This window comes from Camelus ferus, chromosome 13, assembly GCF_009834535.1.
Source record: "Camelus ferus isolate YT-003-E chromosome 13, BCGSAC_Cfer_1.0, whole genome shotgun sequence".
Classification (NCBI taxonomy): Eukaryota; Metazoa; Chordata; class Mammalia; order Artiodactyla; family Camelidae; genus Camelus; species Camelus ferus.
This window is the reverse complement of record NC_045708.1, coordinates 63,705,026-63,718,881: the sequence shown is the minus strand read 5'-3', so window position 1 is coordinate 63,718,881 and position 13,856 is coordinate 63,705,026. Positions and strand designations below refer to the sequence as shown.

At 40.9% G+C, this 13,856-nt stretch overlaps 1 protein-coding gene across 5 annotated transcripts in view; it reads left to right on the top strand.

Annotated features, from left to right (window-relative positions):
- The window catches only part of MCOLN2 (mucolipin 2), a 50,226-nt gene that overhangs the window by 3,517 nt on the left and 32,853 nt on the right, over positions 1-13,856 (top strand). For 4 of the 5 annotated variants that reach the window (XM_032494695.1, XM_032494696.1, XM_032494698.1 and 1 more), the window contains exon 2: positions 10,733-10,892. The exons of the other annotated variant lie outside the window; for it this stretch is intronic. In XM_032494695.1, coding sequence (XP_032350586.1) covers positions 10,733-10,892 — 160 coding nt within the window. The remainder of the gene's footprint in view (positions 1-10,732; positions 10,893-13,856) is intronic. 5 annotated transcript variants of the gene reach the window in all.

Below are 13,856 nucleotides of genomic sequence, written 5' to 3'. Positions count from 1 at the left end.
CCCTTGAATACCCCTGGTGGTTTCAGCCTAAAACATCTACCAGGCAATAATTAGTGACTAGTGAGGCTAAAGATTCAGGAAAATTGTCCTTGGTGTAATTCCAGGAGACACACAATTTAAATGGTGGGCTTTAAAAAAATCCTATCACATATAGCAACTAGCGGAAGTGGCAGAGATACTGTGGGTCTAGGGGTTCGCCAGCTGCCACTGGGGTGGGCTTGTCCAAAGATAAGGTAAACTCATCCAGTGGTTTGAGGGGAAAAATGATTAATTATAACTTTAATTTTAGTTGAGTTATAACTTTATAATTCCTATTAATTTTACCTTTCCTTAGGGAAAGTCATCAGTGTGACCCTGTCAAATCGAGTGCTTATTGGAAATGTTAGAGGAAGCAAAATGTAAGGCTGTAATTCCCGTCACCTTCCCCAGTGCTAACTGCATTTAGAATCCTGTGTTGCTGAGAAATGGCGTTTTGCTTTACTTCTGTCTCTGACCCAGGGAGCTGATTCTTCAGGATGTGTTGTCGTAGGGGATATGGCTTGTTCAGAACAAGCACTTTTTAAAATGCCAAGTCTTAGTTCTGCTTTCCTGTTGGCCTGAGGCAGCAAAGTGGTGATGGGAGATGATTTTATAGGAACTTGGTGGCACGATTGCCTTTAGGGAAATTCCTGAAGGTTGTGGCATGTTCATCTTGTATGGGTAGCTCTAGTGGAAAACGAAAAGCCCCTGTAGTCTCTCTTTTCTGGGTGTTTCTCAGAATTAGAATGACCATGCCATTTATGTCCTGACAGCTGTGCTGGGAAGGTAACTAAGTTTTCTTTCTTTGACTTTTTTTTTTCTTTAATTTCCTTCACTATCCAACTATCCCAGATCCTGATCATTTTTCTCCCTCTCTTTCGTGAGATTAGCTCATCATGAGAAAATCAGTTCATTGTAGGAACTGGTGTGAAAAACAAAACCCAACAAAACTCATGTGGGAGTTCTTGACATGGGGCTAAAATCTTCCATCTGCCATATTGCCCTGGGACATTCACCCTGGGGCCAACATGGTCATTCCTATAGAAACACTGGATTTTTAATATTTGCATTTTCTCTCCACTCCCATCCACCACACACAGACTAAGGGCAGGGAAATATTTGATTACTTAATACGTACTATTAGACTCTTTGAAATAGCTTATTTTAACTCATAATGATAACTCAAGAATTCATATCATTAAAAATCAAGAAAATATGGAAAAGTTGAAGAAGAGAATTAAGATCACCTATACTACTACTTCACAGAGATTACCAATTTTTTTTCTGGTTTATGCCCTTCTAGACTTTTTAAATGTATATGTGTGTGTGTGTGTGTGTGTGTGTGTGTGTGTATCTCCACATTTTTGGAAAAATGAGATCTCAATATGTTTACTTTGTAATTCTGAAAAAACTTAACATGTTATAGACATCTTTAATCAATACAAAGTTGCAAATAGATTTGCAGTGAACATTTCTGAAACCGTCATTTTGACTGATTATTTCAACACTTGTAATACAAATCCATAGAAGTTTGATTTCTAGACCACAGATACTCTTCTAGATACTGCCCAAGTGCCCTTCAAAAATTTACATTTCCCTTCAATGGCAGTTTTTTTTTTGCATTACTGATAAATAAAATCTATGATAGACTTTCACCAATCTGACTGTTAGTACATTTTTGTTGTTGTTAAATGTTCATTAGTCTGTTCTGACCCTTTACCTCTTACTGTATTGAGTTGACCTCTTATTAATAATTTGGAGATCTCTACAGGTAATAGTCAACTTTTGCCTGTTACATTGTAGACATTTTTTCCCAGTCTGTCTTTTAACTTTTTGAAGTCTTAAATTTTTCTGTTAAAATCTGTCATTCATTTTCATTGGCTTCTGAATTCTCTTATGCATAGAAAGGCGTGTTAAATTATGTTTTTTAAAAAAATTCTATATCTTATGCTTCTATCATTTTTATTTTTTTAATGTGTCTCAGTTTTATTTTGCATTTTGCATCCCCTGAGGATCACAAGTTTTCATAATAGAAATTCACTGAATAATTCATTCTTTGGAAAGACTTCAGGAATATTAATTGAAGGAAAATACAGTTTCTAATCAGCAAACCAAGCAACTAAATTGCCTAAAACTCTCTAATATATCTTGGCTAAGCAGGACTTTTAAGTATATTTTTAATTCAGTTTTTCATGTCAATATTGTAGACTTTGTTGTTATTGTTGTGCTTTTCTGTTATATTTGTTGTTGCTGTTTTTTATTTGATCTTAATGGGTACTAGCCAAGGAAAAGTTTATGCAGTTAGGGTTGTCATCTTCTTCACTGACTCATTTCTTTTTTCCAAGAAATATTCATTAAACACCTGTTATGTGCTCAGTACTCTGCTGTATGCCGGCGGATATACTGATAATCAAGACCTGGCCTTTCATGAAGTTCTCTTGGAGGGAAAACTGATAAACACTGCAATCTCAATTAAGTGATGAGAGAGGCTGTGGGAAGGCCTCTTTTAATAGAGTGGTCAAGGAGCCGCTCTCAAGAGGTGCCAGTTGAGCTGCACAGTGAAGGATGAGAAGGATCCAGATGCACAGAGAGCTGGGTGAATAAGAGGGGCGATGACAGGCAAGTGCGCATGCCCAGAGCAGGGAGGGTTCCAGGGCCAGGAAGGAGGTGTGGCGTCGTGAGGAAGGGGAAGAGATGGAAAGGAGTGGGCAGGAAACTGTTAGGCCATGGTAAGAGGATTGGATTTTAGTCTGAGAGCAGGAGGAAGCCTCTGCAGGGTAAGGAAGTGGTGTCTGTCCTACACTTCTAGGACTACCCGTCTGGCCACTATGTGGAGAACTGAAGCACTGCTGCAGTTGTCAAGCAAGAGATGATGATGCTTTAATCGAGGAGGCTGCAGTGGATAGAGAAGGGGACCGCTCCATGTTGTGCTTTGAAGGAAGACTTGATCGAGTGGGTGTGAGGGCTGAGGAAAAGGGAACTCAAAGCAATGCCTCTGGAGCAAAAGTTCCTTTACTTTGCTGCACGTCAGAATCACCCAGGAAGCTTGTCACACTCTCAATGTTCAGCTTATACCCGGGCATCAATTAAAGCTGACTGTCTCAGGGCTGGAAAGCCGGGCACTGAAACCTTAAAAAATTTCCCAGGTGATGACTGTGCAGCCAGTGTGGAGAACGACTGACAGAATGAAGGACTGCGGCTGAAACATCTGGATGAATGTGTGTGATCACTGCATGGAGCAGATGTGTGGAGAAGAGGGTGGAGGGTTGGTATGAGAAAGCTATTAGTCATGTGGGTGGAGTTTCAGGGGAGAGGTTGGAGAAGGGAGTCTGATCAAGAGAGAGATTTGCTGCGGGTGCAAATGTGTAAAGTCCACATCATGTGGATAGTATTAAAGCCACAGGACGCGAGGAACTCTTCTAGAAGGGAGGGTAGAGGATAGAAGAGCCCTGGACTGTGTCCCAAGGCACCCTGGCATCTGGAAGTCGGATGGAAGAGGAACCAGTAAAGGAGATTCAGAGATGCCCAGTGAGATAGGAAGAAAACTAGGGGGGGCGAGGTGTCCTAGAAGTGGAGGAATGAGGTTGTTCCAGGGATGTAGGGGTCAGCTGGATCCAATGCTGCCCAGCCACGCAGCCAAGACCTGAGAAGTGGCTGTTGGAATCTGCAGCAAAAGGTAGTTCACTCAGCAAGTTTAAGGCAGTGGAATGAATGGAAACCCGAAGTTTGCTTTTGAGAATCTGAAGCACAAAAATACCTTGAGGAAGGTAAATGTTGGATTCCTTCCATCACATGGCTTTACTGTTTTTTTTTTTCCTTCTCATTGCAATAACATGACCATTTAGAAGTCTCCTGAATTTATGGACTAGGATGCGAAATTATCCCAGTTTCAAATATGAGAAATGTTTGAAGCATTAGTTTATTTGAACATAACTTTTTTTTTCTTTATTCCTGACCATCTTACAGGCCATTGCTCTTTAAGAAACATTAATTCAGGGATCAGGAAGGAACACTGGACAAGAGAGTCAGTAAAATTGGATTCTTCTAGTTTGGGGCAAATTGCAACCTTAGGGCACCTTAGCTGCCTCATTTGTAAAATGAGGAGATAGGAGCAGGTGATCTCTAAGGTAAGGTTTTCAAACTGGGTGCACACGAGAATTACCCGGGGGAGCTTTTTAGAAGCCCTGATGCCCAGGCTGCACCCACACCAATCGGGCCAGAATCTCTGAAGGGGGAAGCTGGGCACCCCAAGTGACTCAGTGTGCAACCCAGTGTGAAAACAGTGATCCTAAGACCTTGTCTAGCTCTAATACTGAGTTATTCTGTCCTTGGTCTAAATACACTCCTGCCCTCAACGAAATTAGGAAGAAGGGAGGAACAGATACTGGGGGGCGATGAGCACTGTCTGCCATGGGAGGTCTCAAAATTTCCCTTCCAGACTTCCTCTCACAGAGAGGAACTGAGGACTACTTTTCACAAAAATGAGGGAATAAAGAAAGAAGTGGACATGGGATCCAGGAAATGTGGAATCCAATACAGGAAGGAGGTGAATGGAATTCCCAAACTGATGGCCCTGAGTAGGTGTTAGAAAACAACCAGTATAGTTGGAACAGGAGGATGTGGGCTCCAGGGGGGAGATGGGGGTTGACAGCTTGACTGTATTGAAAGGAGCTGGCAGACTCAGCCGGAATTTGTTGATAAAGTCCTGGTTGATATGGAGAAAACTAAGCAAATGGGAAAAAAGGCAATTAACTTCAGAAAAAAAATTTTTTACAAGAGAGAATATAAAGTCACAGTGTACCAACGGCTCAAATGTAAAGACTATTTGCATATTCACTTACAAGTTCTGAATGTTAATTTATCCCCCCCCAATTTTTTCATGGAAGGACTGAGCTTTGAACCCAGGACCTTGTGCATGCTAAGCGTGCGCTCTACCGCTGAGCTGTACCCAACCCCCTCCCATAAAGTTTTAATAAAAATTCTGGATGGGGTGGTAGGGAATGAAAATTTTGGATCGGGGGAAGGTATATCTCAGTGGCAGAGCACATGATTAGCATGCACAAGGTCCTGGGTTCAATCCCCAGTACCTCCATTAAAAAATAAAAATAAATTAAAATTTAAAAAAAACACTTTATTGGAAAGATGAGTAGGGAGAAAATGTGTTTGCTGGTGGGTGGCAGCTATAAGAGCTAAATCCATATTTTCCACAGAAGGATATAAATTGATAATATCCAAAAGAGGAAAAAATAGTGGAATAGTGTTGTTTAGAAATATTAAAATAAATAAATTGGGGAAAAAAAGACAGATAAAAGTGGTTGCCCCTAAGGGGCAGAAATCAGGAGTGAGGTTCATTATAGTCCATTTAAAATAATGTAGACAATTAAGTTTTGAGCAAAAATGGCAGTGGGAGCAGATCATGCAGAGCTGCACAGACGTCAGCTCCTGGAAGGCAGGCTGGTGGTACTGTTCACTGCGATGAGGATGCAGGAAGTAGGACAGATTTGGGGACTGGTTCACCCCGCTTCTGCCCCATCCTCTGTGACTAGGAAGTGCTAGTTGTGAATTAGAAAAAGCATTCTATTTCTGGTGCTGCTGCTTCAGTACATGATACCTGAACAGGCCTGAAAGAGGAAGAGATACCTGCCAAGGTCATATTCCACTGATTTGCTGGATCTGGGGGAACAAGCATCAATTTCTCTTAAGCTCAGGAGTTTATAGTATCAGCTCGGGTAACAAAACAACAACCACATCTCAAGTGTGGCTGCAGCTCTGAAACACTGAAGTAGTCCCAAATATTTCTGATAACTTAACCCCATCAGTTAAAAGAACATCCATTCTCTCTGAGTGAATATTTATACATTGTATGTAAACCATATATCCTATGAAATAGGTAAAATGAACATTTTAAGGGATGAGACAGATGAGGATGTTAAGAAGAATTACTAATCCAAACTCCTAATTTATCCCTCCCCCTCCTTTCCCCTTTGGTAACCGTAAGTTTGTTCTCTGTCTATCTGTGAGTCAATTTCTGCTTTGTGTAACTGAATCACTATGCTGTACACCAGAAACTAACAAAACGTTGTAAATTAACTATACTTCAATAAAAAAAGAAAAGAAATGTAATTGCCATATGCAGTGACTTTATATCACTGTGACTTTGCAGTATCATTACCTAGTATCTTAGGGCACAGTATACACCCATAGGGCCAGATTCATCATTTAACAATAGTAGATTTAGTCAATATTTTAAATACTCTTTCGATAAATCAGTTTTTTTTTCCCTAGCTTCTTTTCAGATCAGATTTGCTTTTCAGCTGTTTTTAACTCATGGCCCACAAAGTTTATATTAGGGAATGTTAGCGCTCCCATTTTCTTGATGTTAATTTAGGCTTACATTGGGTTTTACAACGAGTCTAATGTTTTGTGAGAATCTTTATGTCCCTTGCCCATTTTGTGAGGGTTAACTAAAGTGGGTAATATACTCTAAAAAATGCTTAAATGGGCCCATGTAAACTGTAAATGGTGGGAATATGCTGAAAACCAGTGAGGGAACCGCCATGAACCCATACTCTGGGAAGTGGCACTCTCCCCAGAATGACTTGCATGAGTCAAATACAGGCATCCGGGCTTCTGACCACATGAGGGTATCTTGGGTTGTAAAACACATACATTGAAACTTATCAATCTTAATTTCTCTTTGCTTACATCCCAGTGGATGGTCTTGCATACCCTCTTGTGTGCATGCACCCCGCTTTGGAGGCCACTGTAGTAGAAAACAAACTTTCTTACCTCTTTTTGAGTAGAGTGAGGGTCATGCAAGCTGGAAAGCAGTAGCAGTCTGAGCTGGCTAGCTTATTTGCTGAGCAGATTGTGCTAACGGGAACAAGGTACCATCACTGAAACTGGTGTGTGCATTCTTCCAAGGCAAAGGTCAAAAGCCTTCACAAGTTCCGTGGGGGTTTATGACCCTAATGAGGTTAAGAATTGCTGGTAATTTGTTCCATTTTGCTTTTTTCAAAACTTCAAGTTTCCATAGATTCTTTTAGTCATTGATTTGATAAAGCTGGAATTGCCCTTGGTCATATGATAGCCTTCAAATGAGCTGACATCACACAGCCCAGATTATCTGGAAAAAGAGGAGATTTTCTTAATAACTGATGGTAGCTTTGCTGGACTTTCTTCCCAACTTCTCCCCACAGTACCAGTCTCAGTCTTCCTGCCTAAGTACAGCTTCTTGAACTTTTATTTAGCCTATTGTGTGGATAACTTTCCATTCTATTCCATATCTTGTTTTTAATTCTTACAAATACTATGCTTTTTTTTTCTTTCATATTTGGGTCTTTGTGCCATTTATAAAGCTTACACAATCCAGATTGTATGTTTCCTAGGGTATAGCAAAATAAAAATAATTCATAAGGGTCATGATTGCTCGTATTTATTTCCCGCAATTTCAGTTGCATGACTGCCTTGCAGCTGATGAATCCGTGCAACTTAAATCCTCATTGATTTCTGTTCCTTAACTGTTTTTATGGTGTAGTCACTTTCACTTCCCCCGGTGGTGTTCCCCCCAGTTAGCAGCTCTCTGTCCTTTTCTAAACCTGCTGGTGATTTTCATCATTTGTGATGGAAGCTTCAGTATTCCCCCTGCTGATTCAATTCTTGCTTACAGAGTTGTGACTGCAGCTTTCAGGCCTCCTGTACCGAACACCCAGCCCAGTTCTCAGCCCTAGACAGGGTGTGTGTGTCAAATGCAGGAATGTTTTAGTCTTAGGAGATTGTCCTTTCTCTTTTTGGTTTTTAGTTTTCCCTCTTTTCTCTTAGCACATTTTTTTTTGCACCATTGTATTTTTTGTTATAGTGTTAAGATGCCTGGTTATACGTATGCCTGTGCGCACGCATGTTACCTACCAGGGAACTCGGGGAAAATCCACAAACTGAGAAGAGTGGAACAAGAAGGAGACTTCAGAAAAGTAAAGTTTAGAAAGCTTACACATTTACATTTTCCTTGAGATGCCAGAATAATAATAATAATAATAGTAATAATAGTAATAATAATAATTATTATTACTATTATTACTATTTGGTAGGGGGAGGTTTATTTTTAGGAGGTACTGGAGATTGAACTCAGGACCTTGTACATGCTAAGCGTGTGTTCTACTACAGAGCTATACCCTCCCCCGGAGTTACCAGAATTTTGGAACTAACGTATCATTAATATTTTTTTTTGTGTTTCTATCATTCTATCATCAAGTTGACCACATTTGATGAGTATATCCTATATTTCAACTCAGCTCTTGTACTCTTGAAGGGAAAGTTTTTCATGCTAGCTTTTTAATTTTTCTTTTTATTCTTCACAATGCTAGCAGGGCTACAACTCCTCTCTAAATACCTAAGTGAAAAACTTCGGGAAGGGTACAGAAGTATGAATAATTTAACAGTGAGTGAGCCCCATGTTTATCATCTTCTACTTTGCCTTTTTTTTTCTTTGCCTGAGACTTACCTTCTTAATAAGTTTTCATAACGTAATATTAACATCAGTTATCATTTCTTTTAATTCATTTATTGTTTTGGTGGAAGTACTGGGGATTGAACCCAGGACCTCGTGCATGCTAAGCGTGTGTTCTACCACCAAGCTATACCGACCGCCTCACCCCCCTTACCCCTTATCATTTCTTGAACATTTAGTGGCCGTGTTAGTTGAGGAAACCAGCAGCTGGAAGAGTTACTTGAAGCCTCTCGAAAAAATTGGGCTGCATCAATTCTCTTCTCTCTGTTCTCTCAGTGCAAACTTCAATTAGAGCACTTAACACATTTTATTATGCTTTTATCTCTTCGCATCTCTCCCTTCCACTGGACTGAGCTCCTGGGAGGCGGGAAGATGCCTCTGGCAGAGCTTGGCACACAGGGTGTTCACAGGCACTTGACCTCATGCCCTGTGTTTCGCGCACTGTTTTCGAGAAGCAACCTCCTCTTTCTCCAGTACAGTGGTTCTCACGCTGAAGGCCAGGGTGTGTGCGGGGGAGGGGTTTCCAGGGGCTAATTCTCAGGGTTCGGTCACAACTTTTCAGATGCCCTTTTTATTTTACTAAATGAAGAGACGTTGTGAATCATCAGTTTGGACACATTAGCAGCACTGATCCACTGAAGTGCTGGTGGTTAACGCTGAGTTTGGTTTTGCTCAAACATGCCCACAGAGGCTTCCATAGGCGTGTTTTCAGGGGTCTGAAGGTTCATGTGGGAGGATGTAGCTCTCAGGCACAGTTAAGATGCCACCTTCTTGGAAATGCCTCCCACAACGTTCCTCGTCCAGTGCGCCACAGCACTCACAACTCCACGTGATATGACCTGTTAGAGGATCTCCCCTTGGGCTCTCAGAACCCGGCTCGCCCAAGGTAGACTCCTGCTTCTGTAGTATTTTTTGCATTTATGGTACAGCATCCACTGAGCTATTTGATAACTTGTGAATCTGCACTCACAGTTCTGTCTCTCCTACTGGATGCTGAGCATCTGAAAGTCAGGGAACCTGTTCAGCTTTGTGTCCCAAGCACCCAGCACAATCGCTCAGCACAGGAAGTGTTAACCTTAACCCTAACCCTAACAAAAATATATTCTCTTTGTGCTTTAGGTTAGTTAGATTGAAGGCTTCAGGCACAGCTGGATCCAGGAACTAAAACATTGTCATTAGGCAGTCTTGTCTGTTCTTCTGTGTTAGCTCCACTCTTTGGCAAGTTCTATGATGGCTTCCAGGTGAGATGGCGAGATGACTTCTAGGAACTCTAGACTCACAGTCTATGTGTTAAGTTTATGATCCCCAAACTTTGCTGATTACATATTCACCAGTAGAAGTTAAGCACATATCCCTGATGTGTATACATTTATTTAAAAATTGTATGCTACTATATACCACTGTTATTCTATAGTTATATTACTTATTAGAGTTCAATGTTTTGTTTTGAAGATGAAGAATAAAATAGAAGTACTGATATTTTCTATTCTCCTAATGGATGTTTTGCACACCCCACTTTGGAGACTACTTAGTGAAAAGACTGAATCTCTTCCATCAATTATAATTACAGTCCTGTGGCCACATCTCATTGGTTCTTTTTGACCTAGCTTGGATTATGTGCCCATTCCTGAGTCCAGAGCCCTTGAAATAGTAAAAGAAAAATTTTTTTTTATTATATCATCTAACTAGAGAGATGCTTTATTTAATTTTTTAAAGATATTTATATTTTGAAATCTTATAATCACTGATATATCATCCAAAGAGACATAATCCTTCTCCTTTCAGTATAGAGTTATAGAACAAATGTTCTCTTATTTCCATAACAATTTAATTCCATTAGTCTATACTAAATTTCTGTGACTTTACCCCTGGGGTATCATGAAAGTGTTCCATCCAGTTTCTGTTAATATTCCAGTGACAGGTGAATGCTATATATTAAGATGTAGGAACTGTCAAGTCTTGGAAATAAAATCCTATTTTTGTCATTTTGATAATGGCCATTTTGGAAAAGTTGGCTAGCTACGAGTAAAGGCAGGTGATAGAAGGTCCTGAATAATTTTCAGATTTCTGAAGTGAAAAAGAGTTCACTGGTTGGAGAGAGAATTTTGCTTGTAAGAATGGGTAAAGCAGGTGAATGGGAAGTATTATTCAGGAGCTCTCTGATGGACAGGCTATTCTGTGTATTTAAAAATTGATCTTCTGTGGCAGAGATTCAATGGCTCATCTCGATTCTGAGGTGAAAGAAGAATGTCTGAGGGAAGACCTGAAGTTTTACTTCATGAACCCTTGTGAAAAATTCCGAGCCAGACAACAGATTCCATGGAAACTGTGTTTGCAGATTTTGAAGATAGTCATGGTCACCACACAGGTAAATTCTGTGATCCGTTCGTTTGTTTTCTTTCCTCACCCCAAGATGAAACTGTTTTCACGTGTTCTGTCCTTGACTTTTGCTCTGAAAGGCCACCCTCACGTTCATAAAACTGTAAACTGATGTTGACTCTGAAGGGCAGGTGGTAGGTCGAAGTTCGGTTTAGATGACGGCTTTGTTTAAGGAAGTGATCACGGGTCATCTGTCCCAGGAACTGTAGATACAGATAACACGAGATCTGTACGGGAGGCGGGCTGTCTGTATCTGAATGAGGCTCGTGGGCTGCTGAAGGCTGCCCAGTCCAAAGCGATCTGTGTGCTTGAAATCTCTCATCTTTAAATACACTTTGGAAATCTGCACTTTGGACTGTTTGGATTTTGGATTTATGGAATGCTGAGTTTTCTGTTTATCAGTAGCTAAGTGCTCTAAGTAAACACTCCCCCTTCAACCCACACCCCCCCCCCCCCCCCGCAAGGCACTATCAGGAGTGTCCCAAGGCTGCATGCGGCCCTTTTGTTTAAATTCAGCTTGTTAAGCACTTTGTTATACATCTCCATCTAGTTTCAGGGCTTGTGGCACTAAGCCAGTTTTAGGGAGGCTTCTCTGTAGGTAACTACATTTGAAACGTGCTTTTTTTTTTTTTTTAATGGAGGTCCTGGGGATTGAACCAGGACCTAGGGCATGCCCTCTACCACTAAGCTATTACCCTCCTCTTCCAACACTTGTCCTTTTAAAAACAGTACTGATTTGGGATATTAGGCTCCACTGGCAAACAATCATCCTGCCATCCTTGTAAAAATGTTTGTAAAGATGTGATTTCTGGAACAGAAAAATAAATGCCTTTCTGAAAAGACCTCCATATAGTTTTAGAAATGAGAGAGGCGGTCCCTGCCATTACTAAAGTCTCATCTTTATTCTGTGTTCATAAAGAGGTCTTGTCCCTGCATGACACACCCTCTCAGCTCAAGTTTTAGGGTCAGCAAGTTCCTGTCAAAGAAACGACAGAGGCGAGATGCAGGGCCACTGGGAAATGTATATGCTTAGCATTTTTTAAAAAAATTTTTCATTTTAATTTTTGGTTTTGAAGATTCAATTTTGACAACCTGTGAAATAGGCCTGTGGTCAGTATTGCTTGGAAGGAGGAGATATAACGTCCCTTCTGCCATTTGGTTAATTTTAATTGTTTTCCAGTTACTTCTCTGGCCAAACCAACTTCCTGATCTAATAATGTGACTAAAATCCTAACTTTCCTAGGCACAAGGCCTCGTCACCCTCTTTGACTTACCTTCTTCGTCCTCAGCTACTAAAATCCCATGGGTTTTCCCTCAAAGCTGCATCTCCTTGTGTTTTGCCAAACTCACTGTCTTCTCTCTAGACTCTTACCTTGTTAGTTAAAAATATGTATGAAGCACCTCATATGCTGAGCATTCTCTTGGGAATATAGCTGTGACCACGTTACCACGGACAGCTCACACGCAGCGTTGCGTGTGCCACGTGCCAGGCACCGTAAGTGTTTCACGTCTGTTAGTTCATTTCACCCTCTCTGCAGTCTGTGAGGTAGATTCAGTTTTCACCCACTTTGTGTGGATGAGAGTTGTGTGGATGGGCTTGTGGTCCTTCAGCCAGGAAGTGGCAGAGCGGGACTTGAGCCCCTGGGCAGTCTGGCTCTGGCGTCTGCAGTCTTATTCTCATACTGTTTCTTTCTAGATGGAGATCCTCAGAGTTTGCACTCTAGCAATACAGACAAGTTAACTAGGCTGCTCCTGGAATTCATCTTCTGTCCACCTTTCTTATCTCCGTACATACCAGCCCATTCAGTGCTCCTATCAGATTAACTTTTCTTAGAATGCCTTTATAGTATCACTCCTGCTCAAAAACTTCTGTAGAACCCTACTTCCCACAGAATAAAATTTTGACTCGATAGCCCGGAATTCACAGATGTCCATAGTCTCCTTCAACTTAACTTTCCAACAGGTTTTCATCTCTTATTTCCTCCCCAAATCCCCACCAGATGGCACCACCCAATGACTCCCAGCCCTGCCCTGTTTGCTCCTCCAAAACCAGAGGAATTCTTTCTCTCCCTCATCTTTCAGGAGCTGTTTGAAGTCCGCCTCCCCCACCAGCCTTGACTGAGTGATTAACACGTGGTTTTCCTTAGTTCGCTAGTACCCTTGCGGGCTGCATCACTAACTTCACTTTTAATGGAATATTTCTGGGAGTTAATATTTGTGTGTGGCGGGGGGCATACCCTGCCTCTGCTAACAAAACTGGGGGGGATGAAACATGTGTTCCCCTGTGGGACCATTCTAACAGGTTTTGCTCCTTGAGTGATATCTAACTGGAACAGATGTGCTGAGTATCTTTCCTGCCAATCCGCTTTTCCCTCCTCCTCTTTTTCTATCTTTTTTAGCACTCCATCCTCGAGTTTGGTTGGAAGGGTGGCGTTTTATCAAGGTTGATGAGAAGGAAACTTTTTTTTCAGACATTCCTGCTCTGCATTCTGCAGTCGTTTATAATCTTGAGAGAAGTTGTCTGCATTCTTTTGCTGGTTCTGCCCTTTTCCTCCCATATTCTTTGTATATTATTAGAGTGGTATCCTGTGTTTACCTGGTACAGAGTATTTTCTACTCCATTGATTTCATAATCAGGTCTTAAATTCACAATCTTTGCCAGGTTGGACCTAATGTGTAATTTAAAAAAAATTTTTTTAGTTGAAGTATAGTCAGTTTACAATGTTGTGTCAATTTCTGGTGTACAGCATAATGTTTCAGTCTTACATGTAAACACATATATTCCTTTTCATATTCTTTTTCTTAATGTGTAATTATTTTCTGTCTTATATCATAGTCTCAGTAAATCTTAAGATCTAGTCAGTGGGGCTAGGGTGCATTTTTTGGCCAGCCCCTTTTAAAAAACAAAATCATGTGACCAACTTCATCATCTCGTCACTCTTGCTCTGTAGGG